The sequence below is a fragment of the Pelodiscus sinensis genome, chromosome 9 (assembly GCF_049634645.1).
Source record: "Pelodiscus sinensis isolate JC-2024 chromosome 9, ASM4963464v1, whole genome shotgun sequence".
Classification (NCBI taxonomy): Eukaryota; Metazoa; Chordata; order Testudines; family Trionychidae; genus Pelodiscus; species Pelodiscus sinensis.
In genome coordinates this window covers 65,610,791-65,634,068 of record NC_134719.1, presented here as the reverse complement: position 1 = coordinate 65,634,068, position 23,278 = coordinate 65,610,791, and the positions used below count along the sequence as shown (strand labels likewise).

The 23,278-nt window shown below is 44.5% G+C and overlaps 1 protein-coding gene across 2 annotated transcripts in view; it reads left to right on the top strand.

Annotated features, from left to right (window-relative positions):
* The first annotated feature begins 2,089 nt into the window (after positions 1-2,089).
* ATF6 (activating transcription factor 6) overlaps positions 2,090-23,278 on the top strand; it is a 115,852-nt gene continuing 94,663 nt past the window's right edge. For both annotated transcript variants that reach the window (XM_075937105.1, XM_075937104.1), the window contains exons 1-7: positions 2,090-2,244; positions 2,576-2,646; positions 5,597-5,684; positions 6,670-6,761; positions 7,735-7,843; positions 8,965-9,174; positions 18,894-19,111. In XM_075937105.1, the coding sequence (XP_075793220.1) occupies positions 2,190-2,244; positions 2,576-2,646; positions 5,597-5,684; positions 6,670-6,761; positions 7,735-7,843; positions 8,965-9,174; positions 18,894-19,111 (843 nt within the window). In that variant the 5' untranslated portion in view covers positions 2,090-2,189. The remainder of the gene's footprint in view (positions 2,245-2,575; positions 2,647-5,596; positions 5,685-6,669; positions 6,762-7,734; positions 7,844-8,964; positions 9,175-18,893; positions 19,112-23,278) is intronic.

The following is a 23,278-nucleotide window of genomic DNA, read 5'->3' as shown; positions in this document are numbered from 1 at the left end:
AAAAAGATTCTCTTAACAGAATCTTTTGGAGTATTGTAGATGTCTGGAAAGTCTATCTTATTTTTGTATATCCTGTATTACTAATTAAAATATGACAAATTGTTAAAACTGGAAGAACTTTACCATGGATCTTGTTTATTTGTTTGGCCTTTTAAATAGAGTTGGATTCCAGACAAGTGATTTCCATTATGTTTTAGAATTTGTTTGGGAAGGAGTATTGACATTAAGGCTAAATCTTCACTATCTGGCATAGTTGTGAATGGATATATTCAGAACTGGCAAGCACTGGGATTTGTTTTGTAGGATGAGCACTTAATTTGCAAGCTCTTTGAAGCATGCATCTGTCTACAAACTCTGAAGCAGTGTGTTAATGTGTTTTGGGATTTCTACTCTGAGTTAGTGACACACCCAATGTGAAAATTTCAAACCAGGAGAATTTTTATCTGTTTTTATTTAAGTCTCTGTTTCACTTGCATAGCATGGGTCCTAAACATTCATTTAAAATATTCATAACCAACTACCCAATAAAAACAACAAATGGCCTGGTTGCACTTTATAGACTAACAAAACATGTAGACAGAAATGCAGCCTAGAGGGTATCTTGAGCTTTTGAGGGCACAGCCCACTTCTTCAGATGACCTGAGTTTCATGTTTTACTACCCAATGTTTTACTTCCCTTTTGTTTGTGTTGCCAGTTGTTTTTGACATTGTATGTTGTCTGTGTTGCTTTATTACTTATTTTACTTCTCTATGTGCATTAGTAATCAAATTAAGACTTGACATCCCAGAGAAACTGTATAAACCTGAATGAATGCCTTATTCCCTCTTTTCTAGTGTCAGTAAAGTGTAAATATTTGCAAGGAGAGCATGACTATTTCTAGTTGACTCAGATTTGTTTAGCATCTTAAAGCTCAGCTTATGCATGGATAATATGCATGCAAGAGGGATAATTTTGTGAATTGCAAAAGTCTACTTCATTTTTTTAAAGCAGCTTTAGTAGAAATTGTAATGTACTGTTCTATGGGTGTAGGTTGTTAAATTGGGACTGTGGCCCATATTTTTTATGCTTTTAAATTACCATCCATGTCTTTGATTTATTTATATAACTGTTTTCGGTATGCCCCATTTTGGTGTATTTACTAGCTTGAGTTGTTAGAAAAGATGATAAAATATATGTACTCAATGGGTAGTGTTCATTTTCTTTTTATTTGATTTCATATTAAATAAACATTTTCAGCATTGCTCCTATTAATGATCACTTATTTTAATATTTTTCTTCCATACTTAAATATATTTTGATAAGCCATTCATATCTAAGTTCTTTGTGTTGGTGGTACACATGAACATAAATCTAAATATTGGTGTCCAAAATTCAACCCACTCAGACTGAAAATGTTAGAGGCAGGTTGGATAAAAATCTATTATTTTTATAAAAAATACAAAATTATTTGTATTTTATTGGTTTTTTTAAAATCAGTAAAATACTAAATTCTCATTTAAAAGTAAGTTACAATTAAATCTTATCATAAACATGGTACAACTACATTTAGTCTCATAAAATGAATTAATGGCTCTAGCCTGTCCAGCCTAAAGAAGCAGCTCTTGCTTCTTTAAAGAAGTGTCAATTTCTTATTATAAATTACATAATACATGCCACTTATTTTGGAACATCCTAGTCACAAACCAGAAGGATAACGCCACAAGTCTGTTCGCTATTTTACTTCAGTTTAACTCAGCTTTCACAGAGGAACGGCATTCTAGCTTGTCTTCAGCGGCGTTTATTCCAAAATTAAGTGAACTCGAAACACAGTCTTAGCTCTTTTATCCCCCCGCCCGCGGCCTCACCTAGAAGCTGCTGCACCTGGCAGTGCGCTGGGCCCGGGCTGCAGCCGGTACGCGGGCACCGTCCCCTCCCATTGGGCAGCGGGACCCCGCGAGAACTCCGTTGAGCTAGCCCACTATGCAGGGGGGCCCGCCGCGAGCTCTGCTCGTTTGGGGGGGCGGGACTCGCTGCGGCTCCGCCCCATTGGCCACGTGCAGCAAGGCCCGCCCTCAACAGCCAGCTGGGGCCTGCCGCGCGCTAGGTCTGGCGGCTCTCGTGTCTCTGTCGGCCACCGTAGCAGCGCGGCGTGATGCGCAGGCGCGGCCTCGCTGGGTGACGTGTGTTTCGGCTGGGACCCGGAAGGGAGATGGCGGCGGGCGAGGCTGAGCGGGGCGCCGCGGAGCCGGTGGGACCCGACTGGGGTGAGCCGGGCTCCTGGCCCGAGCGGGCCTTGTGTCCTTAGCGGCTGCGCCGAGGCGCCGCTCCCCCGTGGCTGGCGGGCGGGCAGCGCCGGTCAGGGATGTCGGTGGCGCTCCGCGGAGCCTCCTCCCGGGGGGGGCGGGCCCGGGCCCTGCCCCTGCCCCTGCCCCTGCCCTGCAGCTAAGCGGCGGGGCGCTACAGGCCGCTCAGCTTCCCCGCGCGTACTGCCCCTGCCAGCCTGAGCGGCCTGTCGCGGCCCCTGCCGGCTCCTTTGAAGCGCCCCTCGCTACCTCTCGGCGAGTTGGGGCGCACCACTTGCTCTGTTTCCTCTAGAGTCCGCCCTCTTCGCTGAGCTCGGTGACCTGGCTGACGCAGCTGAGTTGGACGTGGAGAATGAGATTCATGTAAGTAGCTTTGGATGTGCACTTGCTTGTGTCATAATTTGCCCAAGCAAAGCCCCAGGAGCGGAGCAGAGGCAACAGCCCTTTTCAAATACAAAACTCTCTGTTAATTTTGCTAAGTGACGCACTCAGACGTTAGAAGTGCTGCAGAAACAAAAAACAGGACTATGCAGCACTTTAAAGACTAACAAGATGGTTTATTAGGTGATGAGCTTTCATGGGCCAGACCCACTTCCTCAGATCAAATAGTGGAAGAAAATTGGTATGACCATATATACCAAAGGATATACAGTCAAAAAAACCAAAGGATACAGTCAAAAAAATGAACACACATGAAAAGGAAAAATCAAATATCAGAACAGAAGGGAGATGAAGGGGGGAGGTAAATGTCTGTGAGCTAATGATATTAGAGGTGATAATTGGGGAAGCTATCTTTGTAATGGGTAAAATAATTAATGTCTTTGTTTAGACCTAGGTGTAAAGTGTCAAATTTTTATGAGAGAGCACTGACCGTTTCCACACTGCTATTTCTATATTGTCCTGGAGTTGTCATCCATTCAGGATTCTCAGGGTTTGGTTAAGTCTTGTCAAAGTGAACCTAATACCTTGGGGCAATTCATGATCCCCACAAAATCCTGCTGGAAATGAGGGATGGTTTAAATGCTAGTTTGATACTTATTGGGAGTTGTACTCCCAATTTGAGTAAGGAGACAGAAGCTTGTCAACAAAAGATTCTCTTATAACTTAATGTACAGCCTCAGAGCATCTGAACTGATTTAATCTTCCTCTATTTGGAAAGGGAGGTGGAGAGACTTTGTTAGAATTCATAAAATTGGAAGAGACCTAGAGAGGTCATCGAGACAGGTCCCCCTGCCCTCACGGCAGGACCAAACACTGTCTAGATCAGTGGTTCCCAAACTTTTTGGCATCACGCCTCCCCTTTTTGATTTTTGAGAAACCCTCATGCCCCTCCTCCCCAAAAAATAGCAGCAAAACTTGGGGTGGAATTGACGGGGGTGTGTGGGTGTGTGTGGGTGTGTGTCTGGGTCACCTCACGCCCCCCCCCCCCCCGCCCCGGAATTTCTTCACACCCCCCAGTTTGGGAACCCATGGTCTAGATCAAGATTACTCAACTTTGGAAGCCCCGGGGGCCACAATGGTACAGGATATGCTGAGGGCCACAATTTAAGTGTGGTTGCATATACATGCAAATATCTTCTTTCACACTGATGGGCATGAATACAAAGCCAGTCTGCCCGCTTGCATCTTTCAGTGCTCATTCAGCCTGGGAGAAGCCTCGTTGTTGTGACGTGTGTTCCCAGTGGAGGCCATGTTGAAAGGATCCCACCCATGGCCTGCATGTTGAGCTCCGTGTAAGCCCAAACCAAACTGTGGGCCGCAAACAAAAGAGCTGTGTGTTGAATGGCCCTGGTCTAGACCATGCCTGAGAGGTGTCTGTCTAAGCTGCTCTTAAATATCTCCAGTGATGGAAATGCCACAAGCAACCTAGACAATTTATTCCAGTGTTTAACCACCCTGACAGGAAGTTTTTCCTAATGTCCAACCTAAACCATCCTTGCTGCAATTTAAGCTCAGTGCTGCTTGTCCTATCCTCAGAGGCCAAGGAGAACAATTTTTCTCTCTTCCTTGTAACACAGTTTTAGGTACTTAAAAACTGCTATCATGTCCCCTCTCAGTCTTCTCTTTTCCAAGCTAAACAAGCCCAATTCCTTCAGCCTTCCCTCATAGCTCATGGTCTCTAGACCTTGAATCATTTGTATTGCTCTTCTCTGGACCTTCTGCAATTTCTCCATATCTTTCTTAAAATGTGGTGCCCAGAACTGGACACACTACTCCGACTGAGGTCTAATCAGCACAGAGTTTTGCAAAAGAATAACTTCTTGTCTTGCATACCACACACCTGTTAATTCATCCCAGAATCACGTTTGCTGTTTTTGCAGCAGTATCGCTCTGTTTTTGCAAACCTACCCATTTGCATCCCGTCACCATCCATCTTTTTGATGAAAATAGAAACAAAGAAGTCATTAAGCACCTGCCAGTTTCAAGTTTCCTGTTATTGTTTCTCCCTCTTCACTGAGCAATGGACCTACCCTGTCCTTGGTTTTCCTCTTGTTCCTAATATTTTTGTAGAACATCTTCTTGTTACCCTTTATGCCACTAGCTAGATTTAGCTCATTTTGTGCCTTTGCCTTTCTAATTTTGCCCCTACGTATCTGTGGTGTTTGCTTATCTTCATCCTTTGTAATTTGACCTAGTTTCCCCTTCTTAGACTCCTTTTTTTATTTTTAGATCATATAAGATCTCTTGGTTGATCCAAGGTGGTCTCCTGCCATACTTTCTATCTTTCCTACATAGTGAAATAGTTTGCTTTTGAGCCCTTAATAATGTCCCTTTAAAAAAAAAACCTGCCAATTCTCTTCAGTTTTTCCTCTTAGTCTTGCTTCCCATGGAACCTTTGAAGACATCAGTTTACTCTAAAGCCAAGAAATAAAATACATCCCACTAAAGTGACAACTTCCAAAAATAATTATTTGTTGTGTGTTTGTGCAGTGCTGAGTACAGTGCTTTCACCCCCTAGATATTACAGCAATACAAATAATTACTAATAAGATGCTACTGGAGTACAAATAATTGTTTGTAATTATTCTTACTACTTGGTACTCAGGTCAGTCTTAGTTTGAACTAAAGCCACAAATAACTCCCCAGCTCAAGTCTGATTAGTTGGAAACCCTGTTTTGTGCAGGCTGAGATCTCCTCTTTCAGGGCATCTCATGTGTATATATTTATGGAGTAGCAAGGCTATCTGAAACATGCAAATGGAGGAGAATGAATCCTTTCATCTTCTTAAGAGCTGTAGTTCCTGATGGCTGCAATACATAAAACTTTCTGTTTTGCATTTCTAACTTACTTTTTGCTAAACTATCACCTACAGGAAAACAGTCTTGATAACCTCGACTTTGATTTGGACTTGATGTCTTGGGATTCAGACCTTTGGGATGTGGCAAGACATACCTATTTGGGTAAATTACATGCCAAATGTTTCAGCTATGATTTTCTTAGAGTACCTACTGTGGATAGAGACTTCACTGGTCCTACTTGCTGGCATAGGCTTTTTTTGTTTACAGTGGGGGTGGGGAAACCTGGGTTGGGGGGGGTCACTGATCCACAGAAAAATCAGTGGGGCGGGGGGGGAGAGCATCTCACACATGTGAGAAGTAATTAAAATAAGAAAACCTCACTGACTTGGCCAACAAACAAGAAGGGAAAAAAGAGCTCTAGCCTCATGGTGGGAGTGTGGGGGCACTGAGGCTCAGGGCTTACCCGCAGGACCAAATTAACTCTTTTGGGGGGGCCTGAGGCCAGTAGATTTTGTGAACCTTCAGGCTCTGGGGTGAGACCAAAAATGAGGGGATCTGTGTGCAGGAGGGGGCCGTTAGGGAGCAGAGTAGGGGTGTGGGGTCTAGGCTGGAGGTACAGTGCAGGACTGGGGTGAAGGGTGTGGAGGGGAGGTAGGGTGCAGGAGCAGAGTCTGGGTGGGAGGGGATTGGAGCATCTACCTGGCACCACCCTGCGATTGTTGGTAATGGCCCCTGACACTCCCATTATCCTCAATTCCTGGCCAGTGGGAGCAACAGGCATAGAGCCTGCAAGCAAGTGTGGGGACAGAGCTTCCCTGTGCTGCCTTTCCCCTAGCAGGGGATAAGGGAGAATGGCAGTGCACCAAGCCACTTCCCTTTCCCCCTACCCCCCGCCAGATAGAACCTTCAGGTTCCTCGTTGCTGATTTAAAGGGATCGCTTCATTATGTTCCTGGCATGAGACATGGTACTGTTGTGTCTTTCCCTACAAGTCTCAGATTGCTAAGTTTCTGTAGCCTTACTGTGTTAACTTGTGTGGTTTACTCCAAAAGTTGACAGATGGGAATTGAACAGTATGTTTCCTGTATGAGCTCAACTACTGTTAGAAGTTTGCATAGTGTGAAAACCTACTTACTGCTCTCTTGCAGATGAAAACTTGAAGGAAGAGCCTCAGTCACCAGCTACTTCAGTCTCTTCAGTCCCTTCACCATTATCAGATTCTTCGGTGCAGCATGTGCCTGTAAGTAGTAAAGATCTGGTGCATCAGGTGTATACAGTTATGTTGCATGAACTGACTTTTGTATTATCTACATGAAAGGAACAGTCCCAGCTTAAATTCTGCTGTAGTAGCAGCATCCCAGAGCCTCCCCTCCAGAGCAGCAAGATTTAGTCTGCAGTATTTAAAGTAGAAGTCATGAACAGGGCACAGGCTGAAAATTTTTGTTTACTCTCCATGACCTGTTTTTGACTCTTAATGAAAATACCCATGATTAAATCTTAGCTTTACCAACAAAGCATGTTGGCTGCATGCTGTGTTAGTGTGTGTGTCATTTGAAAGCCCTAGAGGATGTTAGAGAATAGGTTTTAAAAAAAATTGTCTTTGGTCCTTTAAAACAGCTATCCAATATGATTTGGTTTCTTTGGTAATGAGAAACAAGTTTTCAGATAAACTTTGTTTCAAATATAAGTTTGATATTCTATGTCTTCATGGACACTAAATCCTGTGAGATGGACACACTGGTCTTTTGAACTGTAGATTATCACGCTGACTGCTCTGTTTTGCTCTCTGTACATGGGAGCTCTGTACTTCAGTGTGTTGTAGAGGGTCAGCCCCCATTGAAGTCACAGGGGCCCACTTGGAAATCTGTACTTGGATATGGTCCAGTAGCCTTGGACTAGGACTCCAGAGAATTTGTTTCTGGTCTTCGAGAAGCTGGGAAACTTGGGCAGGTCTCTTTGCTGCACTCTTTCATTCCTTGTTGGTTTTAGTCTTCAGAATCCTCAGGAGTATCTTGTGTATCCAGAACCCCTAGCATAATGAGACTAGATCTTGACTTGCCCTTTGTACGCTGACATTTAACAGAGGAAGAGTGTAATATTAGAATTGTGGTTAGTAGCAGAGTCTGTCCTGACCACCTCTGAGTGCTTTTGTAAGCACATTCTTGTATTCTGAGAAGGATTTGTCCTTTATTTTTTATATTCTTTGTCAACAGGAAGACTTGGACTTTAGCTCCAACTCCCAGATGTCTCCTCTTTCTCTGTACAGCAAGAGATCTGGAAGTCAGAGAGAGAGAAAAAACCCTTCCTGTGCTATACAGTCTGGTAAGAGTGATCTGCTTGCTTAGACCATGTGGTGTTGCCTGTTGTACTAGATAGAATATATGAGGTAAAGGAGTTACCATAACCAAGTCACTCTCCAATGTTAAACAAGATTCAGAGTCATTGTGGACAGCTTTCTGGTCACCCCATTTCAAAAGGATATATTAGAATTTTAAAAAATACAGAGGAAGGCAACAGAAATAAATAGGAGCATGGAGCAGCATCCTTCTGAGGAGAGACTACAAAGAATGGGACTGTTAAGCTTAAAAATAGATGACGGAGGGGGATATGATAGAGGTCTATAAATTGATGAGTGATGTGGCGAAAATGAATTAAAGTGCTATTTACTCCTTCATATAGCACAAGAGCCAGGGGAATCCTGAGGAGATTGATTGGCTGCAGGTTGAAAACAAACATAATGAAGTATTTCACACGAACAGCCACCCTGGAACTAGTTGCCAGGAGAAGGCCAGAAGTGTGGGTTCCAAAAAGAGAGAGAATTGATGGAGAATAGGTCCATCAGTGGCTGTTAGCTAAGACGAGCAGGGTGGCAACCTGATGCTCTGCCTGTTTCTAAATCTTTGACTGGCAGATGCTGGAACTGGATGGCAGGATATGAGTCACTTAAATTGCTCTGTCCTTGTTGACCCCTGTGAAGCATTGTCAGGAGACAGGCCATTGGATTAGTTGGAATATTGTTCTGGCCCAGTATGACTGTGCTTATATATCCAGAGAGCGCAGCATGCATAGTACTGTGGCAAACACTATTGAAAGACCTTTGACCTTTTATTAAAGAGAAGACAAATAAACGGTTAAAGTATTTGAAATGTAAAGTGTTTTGTGAGGTTTTTGTTTTAATATCCCTTACTCCCTTTTCCTTTAGCTGGAGAGAGCTTTAGAAGGAAAAAAACCCATGTTGGACAGTCTCTTTGATGGGATCAAAGATGAGGCAATGCCTTTTGGGGGGAAATGGCTGGATTTTGTTTCTGATAGATAAGTCCATTTCTGTATGAGGCTGATTTTAATAAGTAGATGGATAAAGATTTCAATAAACCTCACCCAGAGCAGTATAAATTTCTTGCTCTTAGAGCTTATGGTTCAACTCCACTTTGTTCTTTCCCCAGCAAACAGCCCTGTGAGGACTCCAAAAAGATCAAGTCAGACAACGTCCAAACCTTCCATTCAACCCAAGCCTCTCTTGCTGCCTGCAGTACCTGAAGCTCAAGCAAGCCTTGGCATTCAGGCCAAAGCCATCATTATTCAGGCTCTTCCAACACTTTTGCCACTGCCGAAGCAACAGCCAGTTGTTAGTATCCAGTCGGCTCCTGCTAAAGGTACATGACTAGTTGTGGTGGGGCAGGGTTGAGAGGGGTTCTTTTATCTTCCAAGACACACAGGGAAAATGCCACATTATGTGTAAGGATGTGAACGCGTAAGTGGTTAACCTTAATGGATGCTGCTTACTGGGTAACAGTTAACCAGGGTTAATCACATGCAGAGGGTTGCTCCAGCCCCAGGGAGCTGCTCACTTCCAATGCATTTGAGCTGGCAATCCCCCCCACCCCCCTTCTCCAGCTGCCACTTCCAGCCCTGCTCAAGGCTGCTGACTCCCAGCACGGGACTGGTAGCGCAGTGGGACTAGAGTCATGTCCGGCTGCTAGCTCTGTGCCACTGTCAGCAAGTCCCTGTGGCCTAGGGGAGGTGTGTGCAGAGCCATCCCGACCATGGGATGGTTCAGGACAACTGCCTTGGAACCCTAGCTTTGGGGGGGCCCTGTGGCAGCTGCCCCAGCCATCCTGTGGATGGGACAGTCCCCCATAATCAGGTTAGTCCATGGGGTCCTAGGTGGGTTGGGGTTGGCAGCAGGGGTTGGGTCCCCTACACTCACCTCAGCAGCGGTTACTGCAGTAAAATGGAGTGACTGGGCTGGCCTGGGAGATGGCAGTGGAGCAGAGGCTGCTGTGTTGCTTCCGCCACTGGTGAGTGGGAGAGCCCGACCCCTGCTGCTGCCCTGTGCCAGGCCCCCCAAAAAGTAATCCCTGAGGCTGTCCCCCTCAGGGGTGGGGTCTTGAGGGACAGGAGGGCAGAGCAGGGGTGTGAACGGATCATGGCTAGGCATGGGGGAAGGGTACAGACCCCCTCCCCCAGTTCTGCAGAGACTCGTGTGCTGCCTGCAGGCCAGATAGTGGAACTGTGTGGGACCCAAATGAGACCCCTGCCCTAAACTCTGCCGTCTTGGGTTTGGCTGCCATACTCTCTCTGTTATTTGCTAAAGTGGGCTCGGTCTTCACTGATGAGCAGTGAGCTGTATTTTACCGTGCAAATTCGGAAAGGCATTGTGTGGGATGGTGGCTGTTTCTTTGAATCTCATGTAATTGCATATTTTGACCAGCAGATGGTGACAGATACTTACAGTTCAGCTGCTGTTTGAACTAAAAATGCTTTGAACACAGCAAAAAGCAGGAAATGTGAAAACTTGATTTGTGTGTATGCAAATGCTTTGGTAGAGATCCAAGAAACGGTCTTCACTATTGAATGCTTTCCACTAGGAGTTAGGCTAAAGCCAGAGAGACTGGCAGAAAGGTTTTTGGTCAAATATCATTTGCCTAGATTTATCAGACTGCCTGAACTAAATGTTCACTTTCTAGCTGGGTTTAGATCCTTGCCTCCCCAGTAATATTTTCTACTTAAGGCCTACTCCTGACCGCTATGCAAGGGAAGGGGGAATATGACCGTAGGTTCATAAGGGCCAAGCAGCACTCCTTTCCACAGCTGTCACATTTCTACTTGTACAGAAAAAGATCTTTGCATCATCTTATTCCAGATAGTGCCTGAGAATAACTTGCTTGAAAACTGAACAAGAGGGCAATTGAAGATGGACTCATGGGCCAGTTGGAGGGATGAGTCTACACCTCAGAAGTGAATGACACAATAGATTGTGAGGGTGGCAGGGAGCTGGGGGTGGGGGGAGAGAAAGGGATAGGACATTCAGGAGTGCATTCCAGGCAAGTGAGAAGCTGTCACTCTTGCCCTGCAATCTGAGATGCCTCACAATGGCTTGTTGCTGTAGCTTCTAAACGGTGGGCTCCTCATAAATAGTCTAACTGAATGCAGGTCCCACTTGAGTGTCTGTCTGTAGCTGCAGCCTTCCAGCACATTCCAGTCACTCTCTAGTTTCCCCCAACCTTGGTTAACGCTTCCAGGGTAACTCAATGTACTTCCACATCCCAATACTTGTGTTCTGCACAGTCCAGCCCCTCTCCTGTCCATTTAGTATCAAAGAATACTAGGACTGGAAGGGACCTCGAGAGGTCATCGAGTCCAGTCCCCTGCCTTCATTTCAGCTCTCTTAAATCCATTGCCCTTCTAAGGGGATCGATATCTAACTGTTTGCCACTTTAAGCTGCATTGTGTGGGTAATTCCATTTAAACACATCAGTGGATTCGTTTTGATTAAACAATAAAACATGTTAAACTACAAAGAGATGGGTTTTAAGTGGGTACAAGTTGTTAAAGTCAGAAACGGTAACAAGAAATGAAGATGAGATGCTTCCTAGTACTAAAATTTGACAGACTAGACTTGGTTCAAGGTGAAATCCTTAGCATATATTTGTAGAACCATTGTTGACCAACCTTGTCGCCAGGATCTGCGTCCAAAGGCTGTTTCTTTTGTTGCCTTATGTTGAAAGAGAGACATGGGGATGTTTTCCCCTCTCGCTCTTAAGGTCCAGGCCCCTTGGAAATGCATTTTCTTGAGGGTTATCTCAGATAAAGTTTATTCCTGCTTCGAGGACAGACACAAGGAGTCTTGCAGTGAAACAGGTTTCATGCTCTTTGTGAAGATGCAGATCTGTCTGTTACTGTCCCCATTCCTTGCCAATGAAATGGTCACTTGACTGGTGATTGCTAAGGCTAAGATTTTGTCATGGCTATTTTTTAGTAAGCCATTGACAGGTCTCAGGCAATAAACAAAAAAATAAGAACTGTGACCTGTCTGTGACTTGCTGCTGCAGCTCCATGGTTTCCCCCACCACAGTGCTGGCTAGTAGTTGTGGGACCCCTGCAGGGGTAACCTGACGAGGTTGTCTTGCTTGGCTGCCAGCTCCAGTCCTGTAGCCCCAAGTTTATCTGTGACATAAACTTAGCCTAATGCAGTTGTGGCCAACCCGCGGCTCTTGAGCAGCATGTGGCTCTTCTCCCCCCACCTCCCAGGTGCGGCTTGCAAAGCCGCCCCCCGCAGCTCGTGAAGCTGCCCATGTGCCCCTGAAAACAGCCCCTGCCTCCCTGTGCTTGCTGGTGCAGGGGAGCTGTCCGGCATGGCCATTAAAAATGGCGTCTTCAAGATGGTGTTGGACGGCGGGAGCCTGATGTGGCCCAAAAGACTCTAAATGCATTTCTTAAAGGGGCAGGCCTTTTTTTCTTGCTCTACCAAAAGCGCAGCTGGGGGCTTCTTTTAAAGGGGCAGTCGACAACTTTTCCCCCTGGACCTTTGCACTGTAACGGGTTGGCCATCCCGGCCTAGTGATTGACTTGGATGACACCTGGCTAGAGGCATCAGCCCATCTTTGTTGTCTTTGGGGAACTAGTTTATCCAGACTTGTCTAGGAAACACATTTCCCCCCCCCCCCCCCCCCCCCATCCCCCTCCTGTTCTGCAATGTGATTTTTCCTTTTCATATTTGTTCTTTTTTTTAATTGTATCCTTTGGTATATATGGTTGTGACTACTTTCTTCCACTATTTGATCTGAGGAAGTGGGTCTGGCCCACGAAAGCTCATCATCTAATAAACCATCTTGTTAGTCTTTAAAGTGCTACATTGTCCTGCATTATGATCATGTGAGACTTCTTTATAATCGCTATTGTTTTTCTACTCCAGCGGTTCTCAAAGTTTTTGGGCTCTGGAGCCCTTTACATGCGTCAACACTTATGCGGAGTCCCAGCGGTCCACTGATTGATTGTATGTGTTATTCCTATTGATGTTTCCAGTTTGTCAACCTTGCCATGCTCCTGGAGAGGTCTCGCGGAGCCCTGGGGCTCCACGGAGCACAGTTTGAGAAACACTGTTCTGCTCCATCTTATGTTCATATGGTTTCCCAACTGGTTAACAAACATGACGAATTCTGGCTCCAGGCCTTTACCCAGAGGCATATGAACTATGCTGAGTACTGATCAGTGCACTCATATAACAGCAGACAACATAGTTCTGCCATCAAAGTGACTTTCCTACAGATTTGGGATAGGAATGTGAAAGTGTAGCCATATGCAAGGCTAACCAATGAGCCTGGTTGCCTGGTTACATTCAGGCTCCCAGTATGTGCAGGGAGCACACTGGCTCCCTGGGAGCCACCTGCCCCCCTGCGCTGCTGCTTTTTGTATCCCTTAACATTTTTATGCAGTCGGGGGTGTGATGGTCGTATAGGCTGGCTTACCTTCACAAGCTTTAATCTAGCTAGCACAAGTAAAAATAGAAGCCCACAGTGTGGCACAGGTTTAGTGCAAGTACACTCTGAAGCTCGTGTTACTGCATCTACGCTATTTTAGTCATGCTAGCTAGATTCAAGCTACTACTGGTATGTCAGCCTGGGCTGCAGTCACATCTCTAATTGGAGCATAGACATATCTTGAGTTGAGAGGACTTAGACATTTTAGAGCTTTTCTAACTTAAGTGATTTTGTCCGTTTTTAGTTTTATCTTGGTGTAAAGCCCTTTTAGGATTTTAAATTAAGCACTTCCTGCCCTAGGACTTTTCCCAAGATGGATGCATATTCCCAATCTCTTTGATTTAGAGAAGTACTTTGTAGACAGATACAACTGCCTAGTCTTCATTCTACCCAGACCTGTCTCAAGCCACAGTTGAGACCCTGAAGTAATGATTCAGTGTGGACAGCCAGCTCTCTGAAGAGCCAAAGCAGCTAAGTTGGTGAAGCCTCATAGAGTACAGTTTGACCAATCTCCTGCATTCCTCCAGCTCCCTCAGCAAAAAACCATCCAGATGCATCCAAGTTGTCTGTCATGCACTGCCAGTGACTTTGGAGTCAATGAGGAACCAATCTGCTAGAATTGTGAACCATCCCTTGGGCCCAGAAATCCATCGTAGTTCAGCTTAAAGGAAAAGTAGAGCGGGTGCTTATGGACAACACCATAGTTCTGGACAGACACTCTCCGACTTACAGACATACACACATAAAACAAAAGCTCACCTACTGCCATAAAGGAGCAGGCAAAAGTCTAGGTGAGCAGCGTAAGGGCTGGCCACAAGAGCTGGGGAGCTGTCGTGCAGCCAGTGGCTGAAGAGATGCAGCATTTAAAGGGGAAACAACCGCTTCTCTCCTCCAAAGTCCTCCAGCTTGTGCTTGCTGCCTCCTGTTGAAGGGGGCGGGGTCCAGCCTTGAAGGAAGGAGGGTAGTTGTGGAACAGGCCTGACTGTAGAAGCCAGAGCAGAGCCCACAACAGGGGGATGCCAAGAAGTCCCCTTCAGAATTTCCACCTAACTCTTCCTCTAATTAAACCTGCCTTTCCTCAAGCACTGTCATTCAAGGTTAAATAAAAAGTGATTTTTTTTTCTATTTTACATTGTAAATGTACAGTATTTCAGCTACATTATGGGTTAAATAGGCTTTTGTGAGCTAGCCTGGGAATCCAACTGCCACATGTCGTTTCTATGGGAGAATACATTCCAAGGGCCAAACAACCGACTTACAAACAAACTTTTGGAACTCAACCCATTTGTAAGTTGGGGACTTCCTGTATTCTCATAATCAAGGAAGTGCTTGTTCCCAGGCCATGTGCAAGGAAGTGGCAAGTCGACATGCTTGTGCATAAAACACAACATATCTGGTATTCATCTAGCAAGGGAGGGTGATTTGGCAGATAAGATCTCCTGGAGACTTAGAGAAAGCATGAATGCTTTCTAAAACAGCCTGTGAGGTCAGACTCTTATTTAGCAAGTTGGGTCCTCCCCTTTTATAGATCACTTTGCTGCCAGGACTGACTCTGTGTCCCCTGCGTTGCTCTTGGTGAGGGATGACAAGAGGACCTTAATAGACTCCTTTCTGTGAGAGTCAAACATGCAGCTCCAGTACAAGTTGATCCAACTGGTCTTTTGGCTGCTCAGGAAAATGGGACCAGACAGTGCCTGTGAGATCCTGATAGCCTGAGCGTGGATCAGATGTTTCTGGTATGCAGAGCAGACCTGTCAACTTCTTCACAAAATCTCTGGTCATAAGACATTACAACCCAACCCTAGGTCTCTTCATCTGGCTGTTGGTGCTGTGAGATGAATTGTCCTGCTTTACTGAAATGTGGGCTCTCCAGAAAACATGCCATTCTCAAGCATTACACTGAAGTGGAAAAAAGATTGACTTATGGGCAGCTAACAACAGTTTATGCAGCACTCGTGCTAATTTACTCATCTCAAGAACGAAGTTATTTTTAACATCCATTTGCGTGCACTTGTCTGCAGTTTGTTCTTTTCACCGTCCACTTGAAGGAGTCTCCATTCTTCTCCCGGATGGTCTCTAGACTCCATTTGTATGTGCTTATCAGAGACCAAGTGCCAACGACACTGAAGCCTGCTTTTCACCAGACTAGTGACACATTCTTCAGGCCTTTGAGAATGCTTTTGTAGCTCTTCTCTTTGGTGCCCTCCCCCCCTTTTTTTTTTGCCACGGAGGGTCAATGAATGTACTATTGTGATAATTTATTCTATTAGTTCAAGAGGCAGAGATTTGCATGGTGATCTGGGCCCACTTATTCTATCAAAATTAACGCAGCTGCAGAGTCACCTGTCAGGATGATGCCACCTAATGGCATTTTTGTTTTTTCCAGTTTGCTTTTTTTTAAAAAAGCAAAGAAATTCCACAAACCAACAGTAAAACACATAAATAAGGTTGCAGAGGCAAGCACTCATGGTAGGAAATGTCAAAATTAAAATTGGTCATGCAGCTTTAACTTGGCCCCTGGTGTGTATCCAAGATGGCACATCTATAACCTCACAGTCAGTACTAAGAACCCTGCCTCATTCAGTGCACAGGATCCACATGTCCTATATGTGAATCAGGTCTGTGGAGTGAAAGAGGCTGCTGTCTGTACAAGCATTCCCTCCTTTGTTGTAGGAGTTAGAGGTGTTTAGTGAATGAGGCAGCGGATTGCATAAAGAGAAAGGATGGCCTCAGGGCAAAGGCGGTTGAAAGCTGCCAAGACAAATTGGATTCTGTTGCTGCCTGTGTCCCAAGGTTCATGTGGAATATCAGTCAGGGCACTTAAACCACACTTCTTTCTCCGGTGGTCACTAATTTGGGCAGCCAGAAAGTGAGGCACCCACACAGTTAGGGTCTGATTTGCAGATATGCTGAGATGTATTTGTGAACTACTTAGGTACTGTCGTGATCAGCATAGAAAAATCCTTCAGAAAATGAATAGTTCTGTCTTCAGAGCAGTGTTTGAATTGGTGGCCATAAGCAGTAGAACAAATTACTGAATAGCTGGTCGTTATTTCAGCAGCATCCGTCCCATGCACTGAATGATGCAGAGCTCCTTTTTGTCATTTATCAGGCAGATTTCACAGGACATGGTACATTTATTTAGGAAAGAAACAATTCTGAGAACACCCTAAAATAGTAAGTCTACACATATGCGAAGCGTATCATGTGTTGTCCATCTTCCTCAAGATGACCTTCCAGGGTTTTGCCCTCTTGATTTACAATCTCCTGCCATTTCTTGGATCAGAGTAAGGTACTTTGAGACAGTTTGGGCTGTTCCTCTGTGCCCTTTCTTTGCCTCCTGGTCTTTTGAACCCAATTTGAACTCTTCTTTGGTCTTGGGCTCTGCAGTAAATACCAACTTTCCCTTTCTTCTTCCTCCCTTCTTTTCCCCCACCAATTTTAGTTCCTGGAGGAAGCTTAGTAACCTTCCCTATCAAGCTGAACATTATATTCCAGCTCCAAAGATGCATACATTTAATATCTATGGATGTTAGATGAATATTCCTTAGCCAAGAGCATTGGGCGATCTCCGCAGTCGTTTGAAGTTTCCACACTTCCAGTGTTTCAAGTGGTGCAGGGATTTATTTGAATTAAATCAGTTTTTCTATTGATTAAAATTGGTTGAAAAAACTGCTGGAAAACTGCCCCTTATCCGTTTTTAATGGAGGCTGAGGCTTTGGAGACCAAGACAATAGCATGAAGCAGTGTTGCCCGATCTTGTAATAATTTGCATTCTGTGGTTTGGCAGTGTTCTGCTTTGTGACCAGAACCAGAGATATTACAGTTAATACGAGGCCCCGGTGCGCACAAAGGAGATGCTTACATTTGGGAGTGGTGTTCTGTCTCTGTAATGGTTTTTATTAGTGCAGTTGGCAAAATCACAAACACTTCAGCCCAGCAAAGTAGATAAATAATAGAATATGGTCAGAATGTCTGAGAATTGATATACTCTCACCAAGCCTTACAGAAAAAGCCAGTCATCATCCCCACCTGAGATTGTCGTGCTGCCATCTCCCAGGGCATGTAGGCTGGGAAACAGCTTTTGTTACACTGACTCCCATAGTGCAGGTCGAGTGGGGGCTTCAGCCCTTTTTCCTTGCTTGTATTTCCTCACCCTACTAATGTAGGGGTACAGGAGCTTATTAGCAAATAAGCCATGGCATTCTTATGGTCTGACATCTGCTGCTTCTCCAGACTTAACCTACCTGAGTTAATTGTCATTTTGTGATTACCTGTCTGCACTTCTCATACTTGTTTATTACAGCATTTCATCTTGTGTATCTCCTGGTCTAGGGTTACTCCTGGTCAGCTGCTTACGCTTTTTGGGCCGTAGGCCTTGTCAAAGCTCTTATACTACAGATGTTGTGGCTTGTAGATTTCTGCATTACTGCCTTAACTTATACCTGTGTCTTAGCTAGCAAAGGCAGCCTGTGCCAGTGTGTTGTGTAGCTGAGTACCAGCTTAGTTGGAACCATGTCCTTGAGGAGACGGGGACTTACCTTGTTATCAGACACAATAGTAAAGATTTTATGTAGCGACATAACCACAACTAGTAAAAGGGACCTTTAAGTGGTGCCAAATGCTAACAGTAATGCATTGCAGAATCCCCGTACTTACATAACTGAGTATTCTTCTCTTAACCACCTGACTCTGTGCCCCACACTCCTTGAAGCAGCTAATGCTTGGGTGCCCCTTTTCGGCGCTCCCTCCATGTGCTTAGATGGGAGCTGAGGTGTTTAGGGCTAGCACCAATCGTTGTGTGGGGCTTGTACAAGCCCTGGTGGAGCAGTAGGTTCTAGATAATTTCAGTGCGATTGCATTGAATTCTGTGAGTGTGATTGTGCAGAGATGACTCTTGAAGAGCTGCGTTTGATGGTGAGTAATCTTTTCTCCCAGAGTTAATTCAACTATTTTTTATTCCTGGCTTTGCAACAGATTTCTTATGGTATCCTTGGGGAAGTCACTTACTCTGTTTGTAATTGGTGTCCATATCTCTTATTGAGGAATAACAAATGTGGTGGGGAAAGAGACTATTTAATAGTGTTGTTAATATTTATAAAGTGCTATACTTTAGTTACAGAATTAATGACGTGTCAGTTGTAGTGACACCAACAAGTGTTTACTTTTGTGAGCCTCGAGGGGTCAAGCAGTTGTGGGAGACAAAGCAGAATAGAGTTCTATCAGCAGCAAAACTGCTAGCTAAATTCTTAGGGCAAAATCTGATGACCAGTTATTACCATAAGAGGCAGAAAAAGTACATCTGGATTGTCTGATCTCAAATTAATTTTGTGATGTGGCAGATGGAAGAGCTAGTTTAAGAGTGTTAGTTTATAAACAGGTATGAAGTTGAGAGAATCAATATAGAACCTGCTGACTTGTTTTGTTGAACTGAGTTTTGTTTGAGAGTATATTGATGCTTAAGAACTCAATCCAAAGGGAGCAGTGGTTTCAGGAGTGAAACCCACCTTATCTCCGCATCAAGATCACACCCCACAAATTGGTAATTTCACACACATTTCTTCTCCCCCACTGAACACTCAGTTACCATGGTCTTTATGTCTCCATTCTAGGTCAGCCACTGGTGCTCTCTCAGTCTACTGTGGTGCAGCTTCAGAGTCCTGGAGTTCATCCTGCATCCCAGCCAACCATAGCTGTCACTGGAGGGCCCACACAGCTTCCCAGTCACACTGTCAACATACTGGCATCAGCTGCAGGAAACAGTTTAGTGAGTGGAAAAATAGCACTGGCTAAACCCCTCCATGGCATCACACAAACGACAGGCATGGATGTAAGTTCCAGCTGTTTATGATCATTTAGGTTTGAAACCACATGTCCCTTCAGCTGCTGTCCAGGGCCCCTTCTGAGTGTGGGTCTGGCATCATTGCCACCATTGTAAGCTCTGTACTGATCAATGTAGCCCTTCTGATGGGGGTGCTGTTAGCTCTCCATGTAGTGGAGAAACTGTAGTGGAAAAACCCATTGGATGGGATCAATCTCTGTATGACTATGGATGATCAGAGCAGAATGCTATATTTTGTGGAGATAGGATTTCCCAGACTCAAATTTAAAAAAAAACAAACCCAAACTCTCCCCAAACCTTCATTATTTTTATTGGCCGGCCAAATGAAAGCAACTTCTGGCTAACATTAAAACATTGTTCAATAATACTTGGCTTAGACTGTTACTGTTGTGCTAATTCATGAAAGTTAGGACATGGAGCTTATTAGAAACTGCCTTGTGTTTTTGAATATAGCATGCTGAATGAAGTGAAAGAGCTATTAGCAGCTGTTATGAAAATTAATTAGATTTTTAAAAATCATTCAAGTATTCTGAAATGGTGGTAAGAAATGTCTTTAAAAGAATTTTACTTCACATTATTTTTAGCCAAACACAGTTTAGTTCCCTTATACTTCAAGATGTAGAAAAGGTACATTATTGGGGAAAGGCAATTACTGGTTATATTTGTGCATAGGTGGAAAAGGGGAAATACTGTATTGAAAAACAGGTTTCACTGTTTCATCTCTAGTATAAACGGTGTTAAATCTGGGGCTCTGCAAGGAATGTGGCTTTGAGCCGACAGCTCTGGTATCGAGGTCCTGCCAAGCTAGTTGGGCATCATTTGGCAACATTTTAGCTTGAGGTTCTGTCTGGATTAAGGATATTAAAATGCAGTTAATTGACTGGTCGATAGGCAGGCACTTACTTCTGCATTCCTCCTTTGAAATGTACAAGAGCCCTGCATTTCAAAAGAGGAATGCAGAACTCCATGTACAGCCTGGGGCCAGCCAAAAGTCCTGCTGACTCTGGGCTGCATGCTGCGTGCATGCTTTGAAATGCACAAGAGTACCCAGCAGAGGCTCTTGTGCATTTCAAAGCCATGGAGCCAGGGGTCAGCAGGGGACTCAGTCCCCCACTGACCTCGGGCTCCATGCTACACTACTCCCCGGCTGACTCTCCTGACATGCTACTCCCCAGCTGATCCCGGGTTCTGGGGAAGTGCTGTGCAGAGCCCGGGATCAGCTGAGGAGTCCCCAGCTGACCCAGGGCTCCAATGAGCCTTTGAAATGCTCAGAGGTGCCAGTTTCAAAATGGCAGCCTGCCACACTGCAGATCTGCAGATCAGCTGTGCAGCGGTTGCCCCTTTGTAATTCTGCCTTGGGGTGCTGCCGCTTTGAAGTACCCCTTATAGAGGCAGCGGGGGGGGGGGGGGGGAATATCGACTAGTCAGAATACTATCCGATAAGTAAATGTTTATCCGATAGTTGACTAGTCTTTTACATCCTTAATCTGGATGTTGGTGTAGTGATCTTAGATAAAGTTGTCTTTCTTTAGAAAGAAACGGGCAGGTCAGCTAACTGAAACAACTGTGTGTGTTTGTTTTTTAAAGTGAATTCATTTCAAGCCTCCAGAAGAAAACAGGGAAGGGCAGCTTGGTAGAACTTAGTTCTTGAAGAAATTAGAACAGTGGACAGATAGTGATGTAAAAAGGCTGGAGAGAAAATGCGGTGACTGAACTTGAACAGAATGGGATGTGAAAATAGAACTTTGGGCCACACGTTCCATTGACGCAAATGGGCGTAGTTTTGTCAATTTCAGTGAAGCTGCTCTAGTTGGCTCTACTGAATAGCTGACTGTTTATCGTGAACAGGGAAAAGATTAAACAAAATACAGACTATGTAGCACTTTAAAGACTAACAAGATGGTTTATTAGATGATGAGCTTTCGTGGGCCAGATCATCATCTAATAAACCATCTTGTTAGTCTTTAAAGTGCTACATAGTCCTGTATTTTGTTTCAGCTACACCAGACTAACACGGCTACATCTCTATCACTATTCTTCAGGGAAAAGATGTTAGTAAATGGGTGGGTAGGTGCTGGGTGACTTTCTGGTATGTTGATCTCTGGTCACTAGCACTGAGACTGTCTTCCCTTCCCCGCTGCCTCTTATTTTTTGGTATGGATAATTCCATCCTTACTGGCTGGCTTCAGTTTTTCTGGCATGCAGAGAGAGAGAGAGACTATTGCTAATATTCATTTTTGTTTCTGTTATGAAGCCATCTTTGTATTTTAAACACATTATTTTCCCATTCTTCCTGTCACTGGTAAAGCCATTTTCGTTTAACTTCTTTAAAAACCCCAGGTAATATTTTAAAAGCTGTAAGACTATTTACTGGCTCCAGCCTTCTGGAAAAAGTGAATGCAACCTTGCTACTACTGTGGAATTTCTCTTTGGGGATTTCTCAGTGAACGAGTGAACCTTCCACTACAAAGCATTCTTTCTGCAGAGCACACCCATATCTGGATGAAATGATTCTGTGTATTAAGACACATCAGCCTTATAGGCTGAGCCAAATCACAATTAAATACACCACACGTTTTTAGAAATAAGCATCAGTACTTTCAAATTGCCCTAAGAGCTTAATTTAAACTCTCAAAAGGAAGAAAGTTCAGAGTCAGTGTTGAGTCTATTCTCTTGGCACTGCACTGTGCTCTGTTCTGACTGCCAGAATTTTGGTCCATGCCTTGATGCTCTCCTGCCTTAGGTCCCGATTAATAGATTCCAAGGTCATGATGAAGTAGCTGACCTCCTGTGTAACACAGGCCACGGGACTGCCCTGAAACAACTCTTTTTGTGAACTAGAGAAGATCTTTTAGAGAAACATCCAGTCTTGATTTAAAAACCACCACAACCTGTTCCAATTCTTCAGTACCCCGACTGATTTTTAAAAATGTGCTTTTCCAGTTTGTTTGACTTCAGATTCCAGTCTCTGGATTCTTCCCAACCCTTTCTGCTAGACTGGAGAGCCCAGTTGCCTCTTAAGCTGCTCCCTCCCTGTGCCTTCTCAGCACTATGTGCAGAGGAGGGTGTGTGTGTTTCAGCCAATGAGTTGCAATATTGGGTTGGGGGAGATGGCAGCCTGCAAAGTCTCCCTCTGCCCCCTCCCCCCTGGAGCAGCCAGTCATTTTGAGCAGTTTGAAGCTGCGGTGCCTCCAGTCCCAGCAGGGTGGGCCAGATCAAAAGTCTGTCTTGCTTGCCTCTGCCATAGGGCCTCGTGCTTAGTATTTTAAACTGCCATTTGAAAGACAGGCCTCAGTTCTACTTCCCAGTCGATAGGCTCTTTAAAAAGTAATTGTCAATCCCCTAAAATAGATACAGAGGTCTCTTACTACCGAATCTTAGGCTCTGGGCTGTGCTCACGTATTTCAGTGAAAAATCAGATTCCTCTTACAAAGCTGCCCTTATGTAGATGAGAGAGAATGGTTGACTTGGGTGGTAAAAGCGATATTTGTGCAGCTTTGTACTTAGCAGCATAAAGGTATTTCCAAAAGTATCATACTCTACATAAACCAGCACTGAAAGCAAAAATGTGTCAAATTGGAGGGTCTTGTCTTTTAACATGCCTGTTAGCTTTTCCGTTTCAAGGACCTCAACCTCTGTGTGGGAGTTTTTTTCTCTAGTACCTATATTGTGAAGGCCAAAAGTGTAAGTGGGTTCAAGAAAGAATGAGCAGTTCATGAAGGATAAGTTCCATCAATGGCAATAAGCCAAGATGGTCAGGGATTCAACCCATCTTCTGGGGGTGTCTCTAGCTGGGACTGGACAACAGTGAATGGGTCATTCAACATTACCGTGTTCTGTTCGTTCCCTCTGAAGCATCTGGTATGGGCCACTGTTGGAAGACAGGATATTGGGCTAGATGGACTATTGGTCTGACCCAGTGTTGCTGTTCTTACGTTACTGTCATGGAGCTTGTAAAATGACAGGGTTTTCTGCAAAGGCGTTAAGATGACAGTGTTTCAGATAAGCTATGACTGGGATATGCAACAGAAGATTTCAGGGTCACAATGTTTACTGCAGAGAAAGAGATGATTCTGGTCCTTGTATAGTAATTTGTATTGACTTTGAGGAGAAGGTACTCCTGTAGTTGATTCAAAGAGAGGGTCAGTTGCTACT